This window comes from Amblyomma americanum, chromosome 1 (genome assembly GCF_052857255.1).
Source record: "Amblyomma americanum isolate KBUSLIRL-KWMA chromosome 1, ASM5285725v1, whole genome shotgun sequence".
NCBI classification, from domain to species: domain Eukaryota; kingdom Metazoa; phylum Arthropoda; class Arachnida; order Ixodida; family Ixodidae; genus Amblyomma; species Amblyomma americanum.
The window spans coordinates 246,445,601-246,459,373 of NC_135497.1; the positions used below are offsets into that span (position 1 = coordinate 246,445,601).

General features: G+C 47.7%; 1 protein-coding gene across 3 annotated transcripts in view; it reads right to left on the reverse strand.

The window, feature by feature from the left end:
• The window catches only part of LOC144114882 (uncharacterized), a 46,409-nt gene extending 37,835 nt beyond the window's left edge, over positions 1–8,574 (reverse strand). For all 3 annotated transcript variants that reach the window (XR_013311158.1, XM_077648886.1, XM_077648887.1), the window contains exons 1-2: positions 8,470–8,574; positions 228–411 (exon numbers count right to left, since the gene is read on the reverse strand). Coding sequence is in view for 2 of the 3 variants with exons in the window: in XM_077648886.1 (XP_077505012.1) it covers positions 228–387 (160 nt within the window). In the remaining variant the exon portion in view is untranslated. The remainder of the gene's footprint in view (positions 1–227; positions 412–8,469) is intronic.
• Between the last annotated feature and the right edge of the window lie 5,199 nt (positions 8,575–13,773).

Consider the following 13,773-nt stretch of genomic DNA (forward strand, 5'->3'; position numbering starts at 1 on the left):
GGACATTTGGAACACTTAAACTGCGTTTTTAACAGAGTCAACTTTTCTCTCTCTCTCTTCCTTTTCTTTCTACGCGTGGAACGCATTAATATTCGCGTACTCATTATGTCATCGAATAATCGTTAGTACACGTTATTCTTCTCGTCTTATCGTGGATAAGCGCTGCCAAGCGCACAAACACCCGTCCTAATTCACTACACAAGTCACCCGACCTTCGCTTTACGTGCCTGGCACGAGCTGGGCGGATGTCATCCCGGCCGCGTGCAGGCAGAGCAGGAGGCAGGCGAGGCCAGCCTCTCGGGCCCCGGATGACCGACGCCGTCGTCTCCGCCGCCTCATTGGACCCGCCGCCGGCTTGGAGCCGTGGCTGCAGGCTTCGCCAGCCATCCTCTCCGAAGAGATGCCAGGGGCCTGCGCTTCGGCGAGAGCTTGTTTCAAGGCGAGGGTGCACCTCAAGGCGTACCGCACACTATAGCATGAAGCAGCTAGCAGTCTTTGTAACCCTGTTTTCATGGAGTCCATGGAGAACTACAGTGCGCTGTACTGCAACTGCGCAAAAACAGAACTGATTGCACACTTGCCACCGCGTTCGCATTCTGTCTACGGCTTCCTTCCGTTTCGACTACTCTATTAACACAAAATCAATCACCAGGTACTTTTGCTAGCCAGTTAGGATATACAACAAGAATATCGAAGCGCCCAATAGGGCGTGCCGACCTCCCGGATGAAGTCGTAAGAATGGATTTGTCGCCTTGGGATCAGCGGCGTTTCTTTTATTGCGAAAGCACTACTCCAGTCGTACCAACACAGAGCAAGAATCTTTGGCTCTCTTGCGCAGTGCTCCAAACTTAGTTCAGAGGAGCGTCGTGCAAGCTGCATTAATGTGTGTGTGTGTGTGTGTGTGTGTGTGTGTGTGTGTGTGTGTGTGTGTGTGTGTGTGTGTGTGTGTGTGTGTGTGTGTGTGTGTGTGTGTGTGTGTGTGTGTGTGTGTGTGTGTGTGTGTGTGTGTGTGTGTGTGTGTGTGTGTGTGTGTGTGTGTGTGTGTGTGTGTGTGTGTGTGTGTGTGTGTGTGTGTGTGTGTGTGTGTGTGTGTGTGTGTGTGTGTGTGTGTGTGTGTGTGTGTGTGTGTGTGTGTGTGTGTGTGTGTGTGTGTGTGTGTGTGTGTGTGTGTGTGTGTGTGTGTGTGTGTGTGTGTGTGTGTGTGTGTGTGTGTGTGTGTGTGTGTGTGTGTGTGTGTGTGTGTGTGTGTGTGTGTGTGTGTGTGTGTGTGTGTGTGTGTGTGTGTGTGTGTGTGTGTGTGTGTGTGTGTGTGTGTGTGTGTGTGTGTGTGTGTGTGTGTGTGTGTGTGTGTGTGTGTGTGTGTGTGTGTGTGTGTGTGTGTGTGTGTGTGTGTGTGTGTGTGTGTGTGTGTGTGTGTGTGTGTGTGTGTGTGTGTGTGTGTGTGTGTGTGTGTGTGTGTGTGTGTGTGTGTGTGTGTGTGTGTGTGTGTGTGTGTGTGTGTGTGTGTGTGTGTGTGTGTGTGTGTGTGTGTGTGTGTGTGTGTGTGTGTGTGTGTGTGTGTGTGTGTGTGTGTGTGTGTGTGTGTGTGTGTGTGTGTGTGTGTGTGTGTGTGTGTGTGTGTGTGTGTGTGTGTGTGTGTGTGTGTGTGTGTGTGTGTGTGTGTGTGTGTGTGTGTGTGTGTGTGTGTGTGTGTGTGTGTGTGTGTGTGTGTGTGTGTGTGTGTGTGTGTGTGTGTGTGTGTGTGTGTGTGTGTGTGTGTGTGTGTGTGTGTGTGTGTGTGTGTGTGTGTGTGTGTGTGTGTGTGTGTGTGTGTGTGTGTGTGTGTGTGTGTGTGTGTGTGTGTTACAATAGCTTGATGTCTAATGTCTACACAATTAATGAGAATACAGTTGAAAGAACGGATTGTTTTAAGTACCTAGGTGTTTATCTCAGTGCTGATTTAAGCTGGAACACCCACATAAATCACATCACAAACAAATCATTTAAGAAACTGGGACTCATCAAACGTCGTCTATATCTTGCCAACCCCGAGACAAAGCTTCGCGCGTATACTACACTCATAAGGTCAGCTTTAGAATATGCATCTTTAATATGGAGTCCAAGTAGTGTTTCATTAATTAACCGTCTTGAGTCTGTGCAAAATAAAGCTGTGAGGTTCATCCTTTCTTCATACTCACCTTATGAAAGTGTGTCATTGTTGAAGCAAACTATCAGTATTCCCGACCTTATCACTCGACGCAAGTTCTCTCGTTTATCGTTTTTTCATTCCTTGTACTACGATGGCTCCCCGTTCACAGCTGATCGCATCGCCCCTGCCCATCATGTTTCATCCCGGTCTGATCATTCCCACAAAGTGCAACCCATCTTCGCACGAACACTGAAATATCAAACATCACCCTTACTATTATCTATGGCAGAGTGGAACTCGTTACCGGCTGACATAGTTTCTGAAACTGAGTTATCACATTTCCAAACAAAACTTTCATCGCACCTTGGCCTACAAAATTCACCGTGATATTTTCAGTATTGTTGAAGCATTAAGTCTTATACGCTCAACCTATGTATCTTTCAGCGACTGCAGTGATGTGTACTTGCAATTTGTATATGTAGTTATTCTTTGTATTTGTTAACTACTGTGTGCCAATAATCTGTATTGTGTTGTTTTCATGCCCTCCCCCCCTATGTAATGCCCACTTGGGCCTTTAGGGTATTTAAATAAAAAAAAATATATAGAGGCGGCCATTCAAAAATCAGCCCAGCGTGTTCGGCAAACCGGCGTGCCACATTTCTCACTGCTAGTTCATTATTCTGAGATGTACAGATACCCACAAAAGTTTCCGGGACGCTGAAATCATGAAAGTTGAATTTCCTTGCTACGTAGAGGTGCAATCAAGCATTCAGAAGTGTACTGTTCAGGTCGGGTAGAGAAGTACAGTCCGCGTCACCCTTGTGTAGAGCGCTCGAGCAGTGTGTATCTGGTAACAAAAACTGAAATTACAGAGCATCCCCTGGTTTCTGAGCAAAGTGCTTGTGTCTACTTTGTTTGCGGGTTTATCTGGCACTACTTCTCTGTAAGTGTTGCCTCTGGACCCTAATTCTGCGAGATCTAAATTTGCACAGAAGTGCACCGCCCGAGCGCTCTACACAAGGGTGACGCAGACTTTACGGAGCATAACCATCAGTTCATGATTTCATGCTTAGACAGGCCAGAAATTAGGCCTTCTTGTAAACTTTGTGCTCTTAAAACTTTTGTGGTCACCTGTACAGCTATGGGCATTCGGGTAAGGACGCGACGAAGAGCGAACAAGCCGAAGCAGGATAATGAACTATGTCATGTCTGCGATGAAAACTTTTTTTTAATTTGAAACCTTGTTTCGAAGCCGGCTCAGCTCTTTCTTCAAGGGTCTCAAGTCCAACCAGACAGGCAATGCATTCGAAATGTTTAGTTTGAAGACGAAGCAGTGATTGCCTATTGACGTGAGACTGTCTTTTTCACGCCGGAAACCAATGCTAATATATTATGGCATCTCTTCCTCACGTAATTTCACACGGTGAACTGTGCTTGGCGCTGAAACACTTATTTTGTTTCCCTATGTGCTCATGGCCTACGTTTGGGATGTCACTGCTTCTCATGTATCGTTTAACCTCGCGATGGCTTTTTCTAACATCCTTCCGCGCACCACCTCTGAAAAGTTGTGAACAGCGTGCTTCGTAGAAATAAAGCGAGATCATGAGTTAGTGATGCACGAGAGGGCGAATACGCCGCTCGCCAACTGCACAAGTTATATGTGACTTTTTTTTGTTTACTCCCCTTCTCACAATAACACTCGTGTAAGGTCTTCATGGCCAGCGCGCTTGTTTCTCCCTGGCGAGCCGCCTCCCGATCTGGCATCATCTTCCACTATTTCTTTCTTGACTAGGTATCCATCAGAAGGCGAATGCAAACATCAGCTCGCTTTCTTGTGTCAGTGAATATTAGAACACGCTCACGCGCGCATCTTCAAAAAAACAATCATGCGTAACCAGCGAAAACAAGCGAACCTTTTGAGGATTACAAATGAAATGAAAAAAGATTCCCTTTGTGATATTACAGGAATGGTGGAAAACTGCGGATCTTGTTTCCATTCGTGCGAGAAGCAGAAAACGGGAACGTTTGAGAACTTTATTATGACTGGTTTATTCTTTGACGAATCACAGATGGTTGCCTTATCGGCTCTACGGCAACGGACAATGTGATACAACAAGACATCTTAGCCTTCAAAGCTGCTGTCACGTAGCCCAAAAGACGCCATCAAATTTCGTTTTCATATTACAATGCAGCGCACATCTATACTGTTCAGTGTAATAAAGTTTAGTAGGATTATCATCTCGCTCTAGCCAGCAAGCACTCCAGAATTTTTTTTAGGAAAATTCATTTACAAATTGTTTGACAGCCGCCTTCCCGAAACACGTGTGGCCGTCGGAATGGCTGCATAAGAGGCGGGTCATATCTTTCGTTTTAAACATGAAACGTTTTTCGCTCCAATTCTAGCCGGTACCAGCCATATATAGTCAAGAAGTCGCGGCAATGTTGACGCTCAAATCAATGCCGAAACTTACACCTCCAAAAAGGTCAGTTTCGGCGGCAGATGACAGTAAAAACTTCTCGCAGTGATTAAAAAAAATGATTTTCAATATGTTTTTCAGACTCAGTTCAGGTTACTGTACCCTATACAGGGCGTTTCAAAACGGCACAATATTTAAAAATGGGCTTTTTAAGTTAGAAACACGCCTTTTTCGGCGTAGCATTGTCAGCGATGCAGTACTTCAGAATATAGCTAAGACGTGCCAATTATCACACTGGTTAATTAATATTGAATAGTTAACTTTTTAACTATTATTGATTTGGTTTATGGGGGTTTAACGTCCCAGAACGACTCAGGCTATGAGGGACGCCGTAGTGAAGGACTCCGGAAATATCGGCCACCTGGGATTCTTTAACGTGCACTGACATCGCACAGCACACGGGCTGGTAAAATTTCGCCTCCATCGAAATGCGCCCGCCGCGACCGGGATCGAACCCGCGTCTCTCGGGTCAGCAGCCGAGCACAATATAGCCCCTTAGCCACCGCTGCGGCGCTTAACTATTATTGTTAGGCTCCTTAATTGTTGAGAGGCGTGTAGCCCAGCGTAAGCATTGCTCGTGACAGTTTTCAAAATTTCGAAAACAGTTACCATCGGCGTTCTGGCTCAAAAAATTTTGGCTACATGGCGCCAAAATACACGCGCTTTCGAGAAGCTTGCAGGAAAAGCAACCTCTCCAGTGCACGTAACTCGTCGATATAGCTAATATTTGCAGGGCCACAGCGCCGAGGGTAACCACGCTTTGGAAACTAAAAAAACATGTATGGATATTACATACAGTGGGCTACACGCCTATTGGTAATTGAAAAGCCTAAAAGTAACAGTTAAAAGTTAACCATTCAGCATTAGTTACACTGCTGTTAGCATGTCGCAACTGCATTCCGATGTACTACACCGCTGACAACGTTATCTTAAAGAATCTGTAAAGTCATTATTTTTTATCACATACTGCGGACAAAGTACGGTCCAAGCAGGAGAAGCACAGTACAAAACTTCGACCTTGCAAGAAGAAAGAGCATACATGACGACGAAACAAGTACTAAAAAAGGGCGACCAACAATTATACAACGCTAAATAGGCACAGGAGGAAAGAAGCAACACGCAGTGTCAACAACACAGCGCGTCACAGGCGGCGCCAACCGACGGTTGAAATTAATCAGGGCAGGCAAGCAAAGGAGAATCATGAGGCAGTGCGTTCCAATCAGTAATCGTATTAGGAAAAAATGAATACTTATAGGCATTCGTGCGGGCAAAAATGGGTGCAATGTAGTGTTTATGCTTATGACGAGATTTCTTACATGACACGAGATGAAACCCCCTGTATATTCATAAGCATTAAAACTAAATTGCTCCCGGCAGTCGCCGCCGCATATCGGTGGAAGCAAAAAACAAAAACGCCCGGGCGCTGTGCGATGTCACCACACGTTCTCTTAAGAACAAGGTGGTCTAAATAGATCCAGAGCCCTCCACTACGATGTCCCTCACAGCACATGGCACTTCAGGCCGTTAACCCTTTCCTTACTACAGAAAAAATAATGTTTTTTTTATTCGTTTCATTATTTTGTCCACAGTTATGCCTTTGTTGTATTAACATACAGGACATCAAAATTAAGTTTATTGAACGTACTATTCTATAGTGTAGATTAAACAATATAAACTTTAAGCATATAAATATTAGGTATTGATGTAGCAATTTATTTGTCGAATGCCAAATTGGAAGCAATTATTGTATATTCTTAAACGTTACGTTAAAGACACAAAAGAAAAAAATATTTTTAAATTTATGACATGCACTAAACGTTGTTTTTATTCTTTCATATAGTACCTGAACGTTTCAATTCTCTCACTTGCCAATACTTTAAGCTCCAAAAAATCACTGCTTCCTCAAGGAAAAAAGTAAACTCTGGGAGCAATCCTTGGGGAGTCATAAACTGTGCCACAAGGATGTTGACCAGAAAGGCGTAACTGCGCACAGTCCAATGCGTCTTGGACGCCGCGCGATGTGGAGGCAACGCAGATGAGTGCTAAGGTCACGGCAGTCGCCTGTCATGGGAGCTGGCACAGCGCTCGCCAACTTTTGCAAAAAGGCAGTGCAAAATGGACAGCATGAGAAGTAAGTAAATAAAGACAGCCACTATTTTCTTTTATCCGTTTAGTTTCTCAAGCAGGTCTCTTGTCGTGCTTCAAAGTAGCAAGTCGACGTCCGGCGTTTCTTCTAGCGTAATTTAAACGCAGTTTGTAACCCTCTCGAAGTAAACGATCCGCGAAAAGAACCAAGAGCAAAGTAAAAGTTTGGGCTGGTTGGTTAGTCATGATTTGGAGAGGGTCTTAGCGCGAGAGAAACAAGGACATTAGAGGGACACAGGAAATCAGAACGAAGAGCATCCCTCAAATTAATTGCGCCGAAGTAACGTAAACGTCTTGCTGCAATTTCGTTCCAATGTGGTTTAATTCGCTTTTCGCCACGGACTCGAGCACCTGTACGCCGCTCCTATCCCCGCATACGTTTGCTCGGCATGAGAGTTGGTAAGCGCGGAATGAAATCTGAAGAAAAAAGCCGAACACGCTCAGCAAAAAGACGGCAAGCAGACCCAGGCCGCAACTCCGGGAATCAAAAAGCAAGCGGTTTTCTGCTTTAAAGCAATCCCAAGTTTAGCTGGCGGGGACATGGACACTGAGTTCGTATCCTTTCACTGCACCGAACTGCACAGCCCGTTTTGATGAGTCAGTGGCGCAACGTACTTAGTTCAATACAGTGTGCCTCTACATGGGGTCATAGACCGCGTTGTTACGACAAACAGGTTTGAAAAACGCCCAAACAGAACCCACACAGTTGACAAAGGGCACCTGATGTTGCGCATGACAACGATAAGTAATAGCATGTCTTATATCGAGGCGCATGCCTAATTTAGGCATGTAGCAGGCTCATGTCTTCCAAGGAAGGAAAATACTTTTTTTTTCAACAGTCCATATATAGCACCAATTTCAGCGGAAAATTACAATAAAATCTTCTGAGCCATCGCAAATCCCCCGTTGCTATCTGTTACCACAGTGTATTTGAAGGAATCCAATTTAAAAAATTCACCAGGCAGCGCTCATCCCAGTAACACGCGACGCTCGGTTGACTGGTAAGTTTGATTGCCTTGATTCTGTGCAGCGTCCTTCGGCGCGCTCTGCACTTCTGAGACAACTCTAAAGCCGTCACCGCCGTCACTGCTTCTGGAACGTTCAACTATCTGCCGTCGCAAATACACGCGTCCGTCACAGTACGTGTCATGGTATGTTCTTATTCTGAAGCAGTGAACGAAACACGAAACTGAAGTTGTGGAACGCGTTTGATGCCGTTACTATTCCATCGCGCCGACGAACTATCTTCTAACTCATTAACGCTAGCGAATCAATCACAGTTCATCAGCACAGCGACAGCCACAGATCAAAGCTAACGTTGCTGCTATGGGAACACTAGCCACACGCATAGCATTTTCAAACTCGCAGGCACCTCTACAGTGCAGCAGCGGCCGTAGCACAAATGCATTTGCCGCAGTGGAATGAGCGAAAAAAATTCGCTCGTTTCATTGCGGGATCGACACCGGAGGCAAGTTACGGAAATATGATTCTTGCAGGACACGTTTCGTGGCGAAACGAACAGCATCGAATGGTCTCTCTTCCCATGACGCCGTCGGAATGGATTTCCAGAAGCGTCCTCAACGGTTTCCAGAAGAAAAAAAGAAATTACTGGTGCAGAGCGCGCTCTGCGTGAGAGTGCCTTCCTGTTCGATATTGTTCCTCAAGCGTTCACGCGATTGAGGCAAAAACCTCCGACAGGCCTTCTTCCAGCGGGCTTACCCGTGGAGCAGTCGGCGAGCCTCGGGCTTGCTCGGGTAGGGGGCCGTCGTCCCCGGCTCACGGCGGGCACAGCACAGTAAGAACGAGGCGACGTCAACGAATCGCGCATTCGAGAGAGCGCGGATTTGACCCCCGCGGCCTGACCTCGGGCGCTGCGCTGTTGGCGGAGCGCGAGAGGCGACGACATGAGCCGCCCCACTCTTGCCGAGATTTCTTTTTGCACTTCGGGCCGCCCCACCCGCTCCTCCGCACCCGGCTCGAGCGGGACTGCTCTGGACGTCTTGCCAAGCCCTTCCTTCTTCCGCCTTTCATGCCGGCCGTCGACGATTAGGAGTTGTGCACTTTATACTTTCCATACTCATCGCCCTCTGTATCGTTTTAGACGCTGCGTCGCCTTCCTCTTCTACGTCGAGGGCTTCTTTATTTCGATGGCCGGCGTCACTCGCCGACCCCGCTGTCTTGAAGCGGCGGCGGAACCCGCGCGGGCTTCCAGGAGACCTTCAACCGAAGTGGAGCACAATGGCGCCGTTGACTGCTGCCGAACGTATGCGCTTTGCGGCAGTGCGTGCGACTCCTCCCAAGACTGCTGCGCATCTGTCGGTGAGGCTAGGAGAAAACTTCGCAGAAGTGCGCCCGTTACTACGGAAAACGGCTGGGAAGTGGGCAAGGACTGTGGGCAATATGAAGTTGCCTGCAAACGCCAGCTGCTCTCGCGCCAAGTCGTGAGCGAGATATGCAGCCACAGCTACCATAGATGCCGCGATGGCCCAAACAATTGAGACAGTCACCATAGTACTACTACTGCCGATCAAGAGTGCCAGCGAGGGCAGAAGACCGCTAGCAGTTGTGATTCAGTGGCTGTTGCGTTCTTCCTTGGAGAAAGAACCCAAAGGTTATATCCAGAGCTTTGCATTTTGATGGAAGCGAAATGCAAAAATGCTCTTGCACTGAGATCTGTGTGCTCGTTATGGAACTCTCAGCTATCAGAAGCTTGGCTCAGAGTTCTCCACGACGGCGTCCCTCGAAGCTCACACTTTTTTCGGCCGTAAGAAGGCAATACTTTTTAAATGGCAAGTCTCGGCAAATGGGAGAGCCGCTACACGAATGGACAGTTCCATTAGATGAAAACTGTAATTGTGGCTTATGACAAAGGCTTCCCCATGGCTGGCACAGGTGCGATTCTGCAGCATCAACCAGAAGCAAATTGAGAACAGTTTTAAGCAGCGAGATACGTAGGCAGGAACAAAATCGTGCGGCTCACGAGACGTTTGGGTCTCTTTTTCGTGTTTCTGCTCAGCGGATGAAACCGACAAATTCACGAGCGCGGGCTGCATTTTGAGCGCACACGCGTAGCCAGACGCACGCGTCCTAGGAGTGCGACCTTGATCTACCCTCAGATTCGCACTGTGAACATCAGTGACTAACACTTCTAAGTGTGATGGCGAGAAAGAGCGAGAGCACTGTGGACGATTTGAGGGACAAGGCCACGCCGCTCTGGTCTCGTGCACCACCTCACCAAAACGCGCTGCTTGTTCGTCAGAGTCTTCGAGACATAATGGCACTCCGCAAATGAATGCATTTTGTTTCTGTATGCAGTATCAGCATAGTTCTGCAGCCCCTCCCACCCATCACTCTTCGTGTATTCACCTTTTTTCTCTTCGCTCATTACCGCCCGTTTAGTTTTAACGCAGTATTGCCTTCAGCGTCTACATTCGCGAACCTTGACGTCGGTCACACCCGCGTTTTTCTACCAAGGCCCAACATTTCAAGACCAATGTGCGCCTCGATGAAGAAGATAGAAAACAATGTTATTCACTTGGGCTTGCAAAAAGGAAAAGATGAAGTAGGGGTAGAAGGGGAAGAAGCCCTAGTAGACGAACAGAGGTCAACAACAACAGCAACATAAGGTGAACAGCTGAGACCAACGGTGGATAAGTGACAAGGGTGGTGGACTGGCCAAGTCGGATAAGTTTTGTAGGGCAAAAAACATGAAGGACGAAGAAATGAGACACACACCACACGTTAGAGCAAGTGGTGTGTGTCTCATTTCTTCGTCCTTCGTATTTTTTGCGCTACACAACTTATGCAGTGGCGTCACTGGGGGCTGCGCCACGCACGTGGGGCAAAGCTCGAGGGGGTGCAGCTGCAAAAGAAAACCGGGGGGAGGGGGGAGTGAAGAGGAGTGAAGCCTCCTCGCTCCAGAACCGCCACCCTCCGCTCACCTCCCCATCAGACCTCTACATCCAGAAGCCTCCACCCACCAGAAGCCCATGGGAAGAGCCCACCATGTGCCCACCCCCACACTCCCTCTTCCACTCTCCGTCCACCCCACCCTTCAGAAGCCTTCACCTACTGGAAGCCTCTGAAAGAGGCCCACAATTCGCCAACATACGCACCTGCATTCTCTACCCACCTCCGCCCTCCAAAACGACTCCACATATCTCCACCCACTAGATGAATCCGGCGTCGGCATGTGAGAGCAAAGGAGTGAAGCCTTTTCCCTCCAGAACCGCCACCCTCCGCTCACCTCCCCATCACATCTCTACATCCAGAAGCCGCTCACCTCCCCATCACATCTCTGCATCCAGAAGTCTCCACTCTCCAGAAGCCCATGAGAGAAGCCCACTGTGAGTCCATCCACACTCCCACTTCCACTCTCCGTCCACTCCACCCTCCAGAAGCCTCCACCTACCAGAAGCCTAAGGAGAAGCAGAACGAAAAAGTGGCGGCGAACCCAAATTAAAGGTGGCAAGGGGAAGACAGCTTATAAAGCGAAAGGCAAGCGCCCCATGCTATTGCAGCTTTGCTGCATCAGGTTGTATGATTGTCTTCAGTTATTTTTTTCTGAATGTTCCATCTGAGATATTAGACGTTTTTAGCATACCGGAGACGTACTAGCGGAGCCCTCTTGCGCATGCGCAGTGGCATTGTTGGGGTCGGGGAGAGCTACTGCGTGTGCGCAGGAGGGGTCCGGTAAACCAGTATACGTCTACGCTAGCACGTCTCCGGTATGCTAAAAAAGTCTATTGAGACATTTTGCATAGCGGAGACGTACCAGCCGAGACGTATGCCGGTTGACTGGACGCCAGCTGCGCACGCGTAGTGGCCCTGCATGGCCCCGCCCCTGCCTTTGCCCCTGCGCGTGAGCAACCGGCGTCCGGTAAGTCGGTATATGTCTCCGCTATGCTAAATCTTTCTATTGGCAGCCCATCGAGAAATTTATTTGCTTACTTTTATTTTATTCAGCGTGTTGCAGCTCGGCTGGAGCGGGCAGTGTCCATCACGTCTCCCCACCCTTATCCCTCTTTGACGCAAAAAAATTATAATTTTTATGTTATGCGGAAACGTTTGAAGCAAAAAAGCAGCAGTGAGCACTAAATGCAGGGCTGTCTTGAACAACTCGCTGACAGAAAATCACGTACTATACGCCAACGCAGGGTGTTCAAAATTAAGCTACAGCATGTTTTAACAATAAACGACGAGCTCAACACAGCAGCCGTATTTGTGTGTAAGTTATGCCACCAAGCGGATAGAAGGTGAGAGGATAATTGTCATCGCCAATCTTCTGATCAACAAAAATCAGTAATATTTGTTTTAGCCACTGCAGTTAGTGTGCACGTTTATATTGGAAACTTATGAGTGGTCGTATCCATAGGCTGTTTTATTTGGCAGCTGGTAGCACGTCTTTGTTACGAGATATACGTATGCCACTGAGGTCCTATCTCAATCCGAATAAGTAAACATGCAAGACAGTTGCGATCAGCGTCAAACAGCTCATTGGTGTGACCCAACTGTTACTTATGGTATTTCTTCGACCGCTCTTGTCGAAAGTGAATGGGCAGCAGTTATCTACCGTTACAGTTACCGGAGTACCGGGAGCCCGCGCGCCGTCAGTGCGCATGCGCAGATCACCTTGAGGGAGCCAGGTGGCGCCAGGTACCCGGCAGCCGCAAGCTTACATACCGCATGCGGACCAATCAGCGCGAGCGCACGGATGGTGGGCGGTCTCCCGGTACTCCGGTAACGGTAACACGATGCACGGTATGCTAAAGGTGTTTATTGATCTATACCGTTGGCATATGCACAACAGCTGCGTCACATCAGAAGGAACTTGTCGCATGACGTCACCGCCTTGCATGCGTAATTGCGCGGACCGAGTTCGAAAATTTGGAGGCCAATATTTAGCAACGCTACGCGAGTTCTGCCAAATGGGATATAGTCTATCAATACGACCGACTCTATTACCCGTGCCCCACGGGGAAATTTAATGTCATTAAGTGTTTACCGCCTAACTTGTAATGGGTTTCGTGCGGTGCCACAAATAAATTTAATGAGATTAGCCTTACTGCCATTCGCGACCCACTGAGTTCGCCACAACTCATTCTCCCGGCAGTGCGTACCCTCATCCCATTCCACACGCAGAAAAGCATGCAATTTTGTTAGTAACAACTTTCTAACCAGTAGCAATTGATGATTAATACCTTTCTGTCAGATGAGGCATCTGTACTACATTTTCGACGCGAAGCGTCCCATTTTTACCACTACTTCTGACAGATACTCTTGACTTGTGTGCCGACCGATGTGAGTTTACGGCTACTTTTTCGCCTTGTCAACCAAGAACAGCGGTATTTTCTGCAAAATATTTTTTTATTTTACATTTTAACAACATTCCCGAGATATTGTGCTGATTAGCACTGTTTATTTTCAGGAGAAATTTCTGACTGGCTTGCAAGCGTTATCGCCATCATGGCTTTCGCATAATGACATTAAATGTGGACATGTAGCACGAACTCCGAAAATAATGGCATTAACTAACTTAAGGCCTTAAGCATGTACAGCCATTTCTTGTGCGCATGTGGCACGGGTTTTAAGTTTCCAGTATAAATATGCATTTCAGTGACTAAAAAGTTCAATACATGACTTTAGTTAATTAGGAGATTGACTATAGCAATCATTTTGTCACTTTGTGTCTGCGCGCAACCTATGGACAAATGCATCGTTCGCGTACTACTCATCGCGTTCTTTTTTCTTATCGTGAAAGCCTAATTTTTGAAATCTCTGTGTATTGACTGCACATGTATATTTTCGTGTACCGCTCTGGGGACAGTCAGTGACCCTATTAAGCACTCGAGCCTTCCCACGCAGAAGCCTCGCGCCACTCTTCCCTCTGCGTGGTGGTGGTTGTTGCTATGAAGGAAGGGAGGAGAATACTGGTCGCGTGCCCGCACCCGCATTCTCTCCGGCGAGCTCTGCCGCCCATCTGCAAGCTATCGGCGAGGAGACGCGGAATGGAGCCCGCGGCGA